General features: G+C 33.1%; 1 protein-coding gene across 1 annotated transcript; it reads right to left on the minus strand.

Moving 5' to 3' along the window:
- Positions 1–266: 266 nt before the first annotated feature.
- LOC105775814 (transcription factor SCREAM2) lies at positions 267–2,410 on the minus strand. The gene is made up of 4 exons (XM_012598321.2): positions 2,064–2,410; positions 1,688–1,813; positions 1,333–1,506; positions 267–585 (listed from the first exon to the last, which is right to left on the minus strand). Exons 1-4 carry the CDS (start codon positions 2,139–2,141, stop codon positions 499–501), a joined length of 465 nt encoding a protein of 154 aa, XP_012453775.2. The 5' UTR covers positions 2,142–2,410; the 3' UTR covers positions 267–498.
- Positions 2,411–11,614: the final 9,204 nt, after the last annotated feature.

Below are 11,614 nucleotides of genomic sequence, written 5' to 3' on the forward strand. Positions count from 1 at the left end.
ACAACCGAGCCAAAAGTTATGGTCTTTCAAAGTTTTTCAAGCTAAAAAACATAAACTGTTCATGAATTATTGCTTCCACGTCAGCAAATCGCGCTTTCGTGGACGCGATTTGTTGCCACGTAAGTAATCGTGCTGACGTGGACGCGATTTGCTGACACATCCCCTGACATCGCGCTGACGTGGACGCGATTTCGGGGAAAATGGCCCATTCCGGTAAATAATAAAATATCGGATCCTTTTCGGTAAATTTTAAAAAAATAGGGCTTTTATGTATAATTTGCCCAAGATTTCGCATAAATAATTCCTTCTAGAGAAAACAAAAATTCAAATTAACGTGGACGATATTTTTAGATCAGTTACTTTTTGAAGAAGATTTAAAAAGTTACAAGACTTCCATTGATAATGATAAAGACTTTACATTGCAACTGCTCAAAATAATCGACTAAGAGAATAGCTAATCTAAAAAAAAAAACACCATAGGAATCCTAACCATGGTGGCTATATATTTTCGCTCCATTTACTGATAGCCTGCATAACTGCTTGTTTCACCATCTGAGCATCTATGCCTTCAGCATTACTTTGGTTCTGAGAATCAAACAATTCAGCATTACGAAGAAATTCAAAATCAAAATTGCATTAGCATTCAATCAATGGAAATTCCATTAGCTTTATAGAATATCCAAGTAAGACAGATACAAAGCTAGTTAGTACCATTCATTATAGTGACAGTACAATAAAGGGGGAAAAAAATCCAAAAATGTGTGGTTAAAACTTAAAACCCATTTACCATTCAAGAAGTTCCTTCTTTCATGGTCGTCGATAGTTGATTTTTTAAAAAACATTTTTAATTAAAGAACATAAAATCAGAAAGCCGATGGGAAGAGAATGAAGATGTATAGGCCTATAATACAAGACAACACATCTATGAAATAACTGTGGGTGTGAAAATAAAACAGTGAGTTACATTCCCAAAAATAATATAATCCTTTCAAAATTGCATTATAAATTTTAAGCAATTAAAATATAATTTTATTGTATATTAATTCATGATTTCATTATTTTTGAAATATTTTGGGAGGATAAAATACAATTTATGTATATAAATTTTAATTTTATCATTTATAAAAGGGTTAAAAAGTAAATTTCCATTTGGGGTTGGCCCTGCTGCAAGTATGATCTATGTTGATTGAATCACAAGTGGTGTAATAAAGAATTAGTGTTTAGTATCTAATTGACTTCAATATCCTTAGTTTTTAATAAACACCGATCTCAAAGATCAATCACTAGAAAAGTTTTATATTTATATGTATGTATGCAAGTATGTATTCTTACTTCTCCTCCAATGGCTTCAAGTTGGAAATTCTCTTGGCAAGAAACCCTAGCGTCGAGCACGTCAAGGCCAAGCTCTTCAAAGATTTCCAATATGGAAACAAGCAAACCAGGGCAATTCTTTTCCAAAAACACATTAATAAGGAAACCTTTCTCTAGGGCTTCCACAGCAACTTGCTGAAAACCAAATGAAAAACTTAAAATCAATTTAAATTTTTTATTTTTTATTTTTGAAAGAAAATCAATATAAAAATTAGAGGCTGCCCTTTTGGGTTTTTTACTTGCTTCCTAATTAGAAAACAAATGTAGCAGTTAAAATGTTTATGTCAAAAAGGAAATAATAGATGAATAGATTCACCATAGGCAGAGGATTCTGGGAAGTTGAAATTCCTGAAGTTCCAGTTTCTTGGTCCAGCAGTTCCACCTTTTCTTTCAACTCTTCTATGTATCTCGATGCGTCCACAATGATTGAGGTTTTATTTACCTGCAAGAAAACAAATACAAAATGAAACTAAATCACTCATGCCATCCACTCTATTAACCTCATGGACTATAATATGATGGAATTTTTTCGATTCAGCATACACTTTTAACTAATATAACATCATAAGAAACTCAATCACTCAATAGTGTGATCGTTAAGATAGAATAGAAATGAAAAAGAAAACAAAGCAGGAAGTGAAAAGGTAGGATTATCATCCATAAAAGTTAAAAAGAGTTGTAGGCCAAATTACAGCAGTAGAATTGACAACAGAGCGAAGGCGTTGCAGTTTCCGATAGACAGATGGTTTCTTTCGATCTCTAGAAGACATGATTCCTGGCTTTAATATTTAGAATATCAACTTTATTTGCAAAAACCTTTGACCCTTTCTTTTTCACAGCGAGGATTAATTTGCAAGGGTATTTAAAGAAGTAGTTTAATCCCACAGCTACATAATATAGTTGTTTGTTTCCTCCATGAGGAGGACCTCCATTCCCCCCCTTCAACCCAATTTACTGATATGACCTCCTTCATTTACAAGGATACAAGTACTGTTAGATATCATCCATGGTGTTCAAGCACAGAGGTTAGTTGCTTAGGGATTTCATAAAATCTATACGTTATTTATAATTTTCAAATCTTTGAAATAAAAGTTATCACGGGCTTAAATGCGTACAAACTCATATTAATATCATCCAAGCACAGAGTCTAAATAGTTTTCATAGTGTTTTGTGACTTTATAAAATATATAGACTACTCATCACCTCTTAATCCTTAAAATATTCCTTCAAATTATTACAATAAACCGAGACTAACTAAATTAGAACTCTAGTAGTGAGACCAAAACTTCTTTGATTCTCAATAAAATGAAAATTTAAAGTCAAATCATTTTGATAATTACTTAGTTTTATGCTAAAGTAGTAAAATTAATTGATTTTCTCATAATCATAGTCATAATCATAGTAATGTTGAAAGTAATTTTCATTTTAGTTACAAACTGAATTAAGTCAATTGTTCTTTGTTAATTAATGAGATTTGATTTAATGACAAAGTTAAGTTTATGATGACTTTAAAATTTCAAATTCAAGTCTTACTATGTTAATCAGCTTAAGTAAGTCAATTATTAAATTATTTCTGAGTGGGTTAGTTTATTAAATTACTTATTCAATTCAATACTTATAATAATTAATTTTTATGCTAACTGTTGCTATGATTGTAAGTTAGAGCTTAAAAATTGTTACCAGAGAGGCCTAATAAATTTATTATTATTTCATTATTTATTCTAACATCATTTGAAATTGAATTAAAAAAACTATTTTTCAATCAAAATAAAATTATACAAATTTTAAGTCACGATATACAGTATCATTTTTACAACACTTCTTAGTAGTTTTACTTGATAATTTTTAGCCATTTAAATAACTTACTTTCAACAAAGGAAAGTGTTATACCCCTCCACCATTTAGACACGTGTCAATATTAGACACATTGTTGACCCAAGCGTTGCCTCCTTTTGAAGCAGTGCTTTCGCAAGCCACTTAATCTCAACCGTCCCCCCAACTTGGAAGAAGGCATCCACCCACAACTATATGTGAACGCACTTTCAAGACAATAAGGGGTCTATTTAGGTATAACAACTTCGTACTGATAGAAACCCATGATATACGGTCGTGAATATATTTTATGCATTCAGCATGAATAAATATAAATCCCACCACGTCATCCTAATGGACAAAAAGACGTCCCCTATAAATACCCTGAAGATAGATGAAGAAGGGATTATCTTTTAACACCTTAAAATCACTCAGAGCAATTATCTTCTTAATCAACCTGTCCTCTTGTCTTTGCTCCGGCTCTCGACCTCTTTAGATGAACCGACTTTCTTTGCATCACCATGATCTTCTATTTGCTTTGCCTTATCCTAATCCCTAGTTGAACCTTATATCAATAGGAAGGATATAATGTAATTTTAACCAAAATAGCATTTTTAATTAATTTGAAGATGTCTTAATTTTTTATTAGAGTTTTACTCATTATTCTAATTTTAAATTTAAATTTTTACTAATTATTTTTTATAGGCTTAATGACAAATTTGGCCACTAACGTTTACATGTTTTGTCAAAATGGCCCTAATTGTATTTTTGAGCTTTTTTTGGTCATCAACCTTTGTTTTTTTTTTTAACAAATTTGATGAAAGTACCGTTCAAAAAGTTAATGAAGTGATATGGAATTTCATACGTGGAATATTTTTGTTGAGTATGCCTCATATTTCTGTCAAATTTGAGTGATTATCTCCCAGTTAAATTTTGTTTATTTGTTGCAGTCGAACTTTAATTAGTCTAGATTATTTTATTATTATTTCACCTACAAATTTAGCCTATAAATAGACTCTTTTACAATCTTAGAAAATACACTCATTAAAGATTAAAACTCATAGCACTTTTGGAGAATTTTGTGTTTACGTTTTAAGGGTTATTTGTTTTCGGGTTTCGTGGTTTAGTTTTTTTTATCTCCATTATAGTTGCTTAGGGATTTCATAAAATGTATACATTATTTATAATCTCTAAATCCTTGAAATAAAAGTTATCGTGAACTTAAATGCATTCGAACTCATATTAATACCATTCAAGCACAGAGTCCAATTAGTCTCCATATGCTTAGTGACTTTATAAAATGTATAGACTATTTATCACCTCTCAATCCTTGAAATAAAATATATTAACCGCTTAAATACATTTGAACTTATTTCCTACAAATTATTGCAACAACAATGATATTATCTAAATTAAAACTCTTTTAGGGAGACCAAAACTTCTTTGATTCTCAATAAAAATAAAAATTTAAAGTTCGTGGTTTGGGGAGACCTCGACAGTGAATAGGCTCCGTAATAAATTAAGAGCCTTGAATCCCCGTATTTTGTTTCTTAGTTTGAAAAGGATGGAGATGGTGCGTTTGAAGTGTGGTTATTATAATGGGATTGACATTGGGGCGGGGGGTTCGAAGGGTGGCTTGTCGTTGGGTTGGAATGGTAATGACCTGGTTTCGATTAGAAGTTATTCATCCTATCATGTACATGCGATAATTCATGACCCTGATAATGGAGTTGCATTGAGGCTTACGGGCTTTTATGGCAGTCCTGATAAACGTTATAGATGGGCTTCTTGGGATCTTCTTCGTAGTTTGGGGCATGATCAGTCTATGCCTTGGTTGGTGATTGGCAATTTCAACGAAATCTTAAGCTCGTTTGAGAAAAAATGAGGTCGTCTTAAGTCGGCACATCAAATGGCTGAGTTTCGATCTACTTTGGAGGATTGTTTACTTTATGGTGTCGGTTATACTGGTAGATGGTTTACTTGGGAACAGGGGCGATTTTCTTCTATAAACTTATGGGAACGACTGGACAGAGGTGTTGCTACTCCTAATTGGTTGCATCTTTTTTTAGATTTTTCTTTAGAACATTTGAGTCACTCATTTTTCGATCAATGTCTGCTATTGCTGAATACCATGGGTAGGATGCGACAAAAGGAAAATAGTTCGACTTTTCCCTTTCGTTTTGAAGCTAAATGGTGTTTGGATGATTCTTTTGAGGAAGTAGTTCAGCGGGGGTGGACTGGTCATCATGGTAGCCTACCATCTAAGCTAACGTATTTAGGACATTTTTTCCAAAATTGGAGTCGTTCACGTTTTCATGAACAGAAGGGTCATCATTTGAGATTGGAAAAAAGGTTTTTTGTTCTGTTGGAACAAGATCCAACAAATGAAATTTTGGGAGAAATCTTGGAGGTGCAACTTGGGTTGAATTTTGAAGCAAATAAAGATGAGGTTTTTTGGGCTCAGAGTGCCGTCTCAATTGGTTTCAGTATGGCGATAGGAATTCTTCCTTTTTCCATAGGGTGGCTGTGGCCCGTCACAATCGCAATCGGATCCTTGGGTTGGAAGATGATTCTGGTCAGTGGATTACGGGTACAGTGGATATGAAGAGAATTGCTGTGAAATATTTTGAGAACCTATTTACAGCCTCTGACGTGGGAGGTGATAATAGGGTACTTGGCCTTATTGAAAAATAGATTTCTAGGAATATGAATGAAATCAACCGTTCATAAAAGATGATATTTGGCTAGCAGTTAAGTCAATGGCGCCATTGAAGGCCCTAGGATCTGATGGTTTTCCAACATTATTTTTTCAGCGATTTTGTCATATTGTTGGTGATGAGGTTTGTAATTTTTGTTTGGAGGTTCTGAACGGCAGAAGGGAAATGGGAGAGATTAATAAAACACATGTCGTTCTTATCCCCAAAATCGATAAACCTAAAGATCTTTCGCAATTTCGTCCTATTAGCTTATGTAATGTTCTCTATAAGATCATTGCTACAGTTATCGTATAAGCCCTTTGCTAGGCTTCTATATTGATAAAGCTTAAGGTGCTTTTATTCCTGGAAGGAAAATTTCGGATAATACACTTATCGCCTATGAGGTTATTCATTCTCTAAAGATGAAGAAGAAGGGTAAACATGGGAACTTTGCATTTAAGCTTGATCTGAGCAAAGCTTATGATCGGGTGGAATGAGATTTCTTGGCCGGAATATTGTCCAGATTGGGCTTTCATCAAGACTGGTTGGTTCTTATCATGCGTTGTGCCTGTTCAGTCACTTATACGGTGGGCATTAATGGTGATGTTAGTGAGAGTTTTATTCCGTCTAGAGGCTTAAGGCAAGGGGATCCTCTTAGTCCCTATCTTTTCCTCCTTTATGCGGAAGGGCTTTCTTGTCTGTTGAGGGAGGCTAAGATTAAAAATGAGCTAAACGGAGCTCAGATTAGTAGAAGTAAGTTCATAATAACTCATTTGTTGTTTGCTGATGATTGCATCATTTTTTGTGACGCTTCAGTTGAGGATGCCTGCTCTGTCTGCAATATCTTAAAGGAGTATGAGATGGTCTCGGGGCAAAAAATTAACTTGGGAAATTCATTAATCTATTTTGGCGCGAATGTGGGTGAGGCGGCCCATTCTTTGATCATTGACATTTTGGGTGTTAGATGGGCAACGAACCCTGACAAGTATTTGGGTCTACCAATGATGGTTAGGAGGAAGAAGAGATGGGCCTTTTCAAAATTTGCGGATCGTTTTCGGAAGCACATTGCGGGATGGAGTTTTAGGTATCTTTCGATGGGTGGGAAAGAAGTGCTTATTAAGGCAGTTCTTCAAGCTCTTCCAGTCTATATTATGTAATGTTTTGCGTTACCTAAAACCGTTTGTCATCAACTTGAAGAAATATTGAATAAGTTTTGGTGGGCCAATAATAAGACATCTAAAGGAATCCATTGGAGTACGTGAAGTGCACTTTGCTTACCGAAGGCCTATGGTGGGATGGGTTTCCATGATCTTTGTTTGTTTAACAAAGCCCTTTTAGCCAAGCAAGTTTGGAGAATTTTTACTCAGCCTGATTGTCTCCTTTCGAAAGTGTTTAAAGCTCGTTATTTTCCATCGTCTGATATTTTTTCAGCTAAAGTGGGGTTTTACCCTTCCTTTACCTGGAGGAGCATTTGTAGTGCCAGGGATATGTTTGATGATGGTCTTCTGCGGCGGATAGGCAATGGGGCGAAGGTGAATATCTAGAATGATCTTTAGGTACTGAGTCCTGGAAATGGTCGTCTGTTAGTTCATTCTATGGATATTAATTGGACCACTGTGGATCAACTTTTAAATGAAGAGTCTTGTACCTGGAAAAATGATGTGATTTATAGACTTTTTGATGATGAACAAGCTCGGTGTATCCTCAACATCCCTCTTGTTGGGCGTGGGTCTTCAGATATTGTCGTTTGGCGGCATGATACATCCGGGGAATACTCAGTGAAGAGTGGGTATAGGTCTTTGCTTACAAATGTGATTCAACAAACAGTTACAACTAAGAATTACAAAAACATTTTTACATCAATTTAGGATCTCCAGATCCCTGCCAAGATAAAAATTGATCTTTGGCGCCTCCTTAAGAATTATGTGCCTCATTTTTTGAATTTGGTTCAAAGGAGACTGCGTGTTGATTCTGTGTGTCCCTTGTGCAAGACGAAATCGGAGGATTCACACCATTTATTATGGTATTGTAGTATCCTGCGGCAGCTCTTGTTTCATTTGCAACACTCTCTGGATTTTAGCATTTATACCTCGGATGGAAAAACAAACTTTGTAAGTGCTTTTCTTGCAATGGATATGAATTCTAAGAAACTCAATGCTATCTCTTTGTGGGCCCTATGGTATAAAAGAAATAAGCTGGTTAATGAAGGCCTAAAATTTGAGTTCCATGAAATTGTGGGTTTTATACAGAGCTATGTCCAAGACTTAAGTTTCTATAAAACTAAAGGTCTATCCCTTGTTATGAAAAGGAATTTTTTGTGGAGACCTCCTAAGCCTGAGGTTATTAAGCTAAATTTTGACGCCTCTTTTGCGAGTAACACTAATTTTTCTATCTCAGTTGTGTTAGCCAGGGATTTCGAGGGTCAGATTATGGGTGCATGTACGTACCCGCTGTTGGATGTAACAGATGCTTTTATGGCTGAGGCGAGAGCTTGTGAGAGGGCTCTTTATTTTGCTTTGGATATGGGTTTTAGGAAGGTTGTCCTAGAGGGTGATTCTCTTACTGTTATCAAGAAATTAAACTCAAATATTGTTGATAGATCTATTCTCAATCCTATTTCTTAGCACATTCAGGTTTTAGTTGTATCTTTTGAAGATGTTACTTACATTTTTGTTCCCAGGGAGGCAAATAAGGAGGCTCATGAGTTGGCGATGGTTGGCCGGAATCAGAAATTGCCATGTTTTTGGGTTGAAGAGGCACCCTCATCTGTTATTGAGGCGGTGGAGTCGGATCGCTATGAGTGGTTCCATCGTTGCTGATTTTGTTGTGGGCTTTGAAGCTTGGAGAAGGTTCTCGAATCTCATTGGTTGTTTTTCCAAAGCTCCTCCTTTTCTGACTTTTGGAGTTCTACATGTTGGTCGTTCTATCGAAAATTTTCTGTTGGTATTCTTTTGGGTCTTTCTTGTTGTTTTAGCTTTGGTTTTGTGGCTATTTGTTTTCATCTTTGACGGTCTATTTTTCTGCTTTTTGGTTTTGCTACGTTGTTGACTGGATGATTGTTAGTCGTTATCTTGAGCCATGCGCTCGTTTTTAATGAATATCAGCTTTATTACAAAAAAAAAATTTTTAAGTCAAATCATTTTGATAATTACTTAATTTTATGCTAAAGTAGTAGATTTAATTGATTTACTCATAATCATAGTCATAATCATAGTAATGTTGAAAGTAATTTTCATTTAAGTTATAAACTTAATTAAATTAATTGTTCTCTGTTAATTAATGAAATTTTGATTTAACGATAAAGTTAAGTTTATCATAACTTTAAATTTTAAATTCAAGTCTTACTATGTTAATCATGTCTAAGTAAGTCAATTATTGAATTATTTATTATTTATGAGTGGGTTAGTTTATTAAATTAATTATTCAACTCAATACTTATAATAATTAATTCTTATGCTAACCGTTGCTATGGTTATAAGTTAAAGCTTAAAAATTGTTACCAGAGAGGCCTAATAAATTTATTATTATTTCATTATTTATTCTAATTATTTATTCTAACATGATTTGAAATTGAATTAAAAATACTATATTTTCAATCAAAATAAAATTATATAATTTTTAAGTCACAACATACACTTATGTTTAATAAGAGTATTAATTTTTCAACACGTCTTAGTTGTTTTACTTGATAAGTTTTAGCCATTTAAATAACTTACTTTTGACAAAGGAAAGTGTTATATCCCTCCACCACTCAAACACGTGTTAATACTACACACATTGTTGACCAAGTGTTGCCTCCTTTTGAAGCAGTGCTTTCACAAGCCACTTGTTCTCAACCACCCCCTCAACTTGGAAGAAGGCATCCACCCACAATTATATGTGAACACACTTCCAAGACAATAAGGGGTCTATTTAGGCATAGCAACTTCGTACTGATAGAGACCCATGATATACAGTCATGATTATATTTTATGCATTTAGCAGGAATGAATATATATCCCACCACGTCATCCTAATGGTCAAAAAGACGTCTCCTATAAATACCTTGAAGATAGATGAAGAAGGATTATCTTTTAGCACCTTAAAATCACTCGGAGCAATTATCTTCTTGATCAACCTGTCCTCTTGTCTTTGCTCCGGCTCTCGACCTCTTTAGATGAATCGACTCCCTTTGCATCACCATGATCTTCTCTTTGCTTCTCCTTATCCTAATCCCTAGTTGAACCTTATATCAATAGGAATGATATAATGTAATTTTAACCAAAATAGAGCATTTTTAATTATTTTGAAGATGTCTTAATTTTTTTTATTAGAGTTTTTCTCATTCTTCTAATTTCAAATTTAAATTTTTACTAATTATTTTTATAGGCTTAGTGAAAAATTTGGCTACTAACATTTACATGTTTTGTCAAAATGGTCATAATTGTATTTTTGAGCCTTTTTTGACCATCAACCTTTGTTCTTTTTTCCAAATTGCTTTTTAAAAAAAAAATAGATTTGATGAAAGTACCGTTAAAAAAGTTAACAAGGTGATGTGAAATTTCATACGTGAAATATTTTTGTTGAGTATGCCTCATATTTCAGTCAAATGTGAGTGGTAATCTCTCAATTAAATTCTGTTTATTTGTTTCAGTTGAACTCTGATCAGTCTAGATTATTTTATTATTTGACCTACGAATTTAGCCTATAAATAGGCTCTTTTACAACATTAGAAAATACACTCATTAAAGATTAGAACTCTTAGCACTTTTGGAGATTTTTGTTTTTACGTTTTGAGTGTTCTTTGTTTTCGGGTTTCGGGATTTAGTTTTTTATCTCCATCTTTTGTACTATTTGTTCTTTTACCATTATAGTAAAATTATCTTTGCCTGTGGTTTTTTATCCTCTTTGGAGGGATTTTTCCACGTTAAATTTGCGTATTCAATTTCTCAATTTCTTTCGCTGATTTTTACTTGTTCATTGCTTAATTGGGTCAATCCCCAACAATTTTTAATAATATGTAATTTATTACTTAGATAAGCCAAGAAAATAATTACATGTGGAAAATAATAAAATAAATAAATAATTCATGAAGTTAAAAAAACTCTAAATTTAAAGAAAATAAATGTAATTATCTAAAAAATTTCAAAATGAGTGCACACATCCCGTATTTTCGGTTTGATTTATTAATTATATTTTGAAACCTCTCAATAAACAAACGTATGCATTCATTTTGAAATATCTTTTAGATAATTACGTTTATTTTATTTAAATTAAGAGTTATTGTTTTAATTTCATGTATGATCTATTTATTTTATTTTTCACAATTAATTATATTATTGGGTTACGTAAGCAATAAATTACATCTCATTACAAATATTCCACATCATCCACGTTAATTTTTTAATGGTACTTTCATTAAATATGTTAGAAAAAGTAGTTTGAAAAAAAAGGCTAATGGCCAAAAAGGCTCAAAATTACAACTAGGACTATTTTGACAAAACATGTAAACATTAATGGCTAAATTTTTCATTAAACCTTTGATATATTATAACAAACTATTATATTACTTATGTAATAATTAAGTTTTTACTTATATTAAGACGCTAAAAACTAAACAAGATAATACTATATCTAAATTTCAACGTGTAACATTTCCAACATCTCCTCTTTTCTAAATTGTGAACTCTTTAATATGATTAGCTTCATCTCAGCTTAAAGCAGGTGAAATTAACAAGCGATTTTAATGTAATGAA

The sequence above is a fragment of the Gossypium raimondii genome, chromosome 10 (genome assembly GCF_025698545.1).
Source record: "Gossypium raimondii isolate GPD5lz chromosome 10, ASM2569854v1, whole genome shotgun sequence".
NCBI classification, from domain to species: Eukaryota; Viridiplantae; Streptophyta; class Magnoliopsida; order Malvales; family Malvaceae; genus Gossypium; species Gossypium raimondii.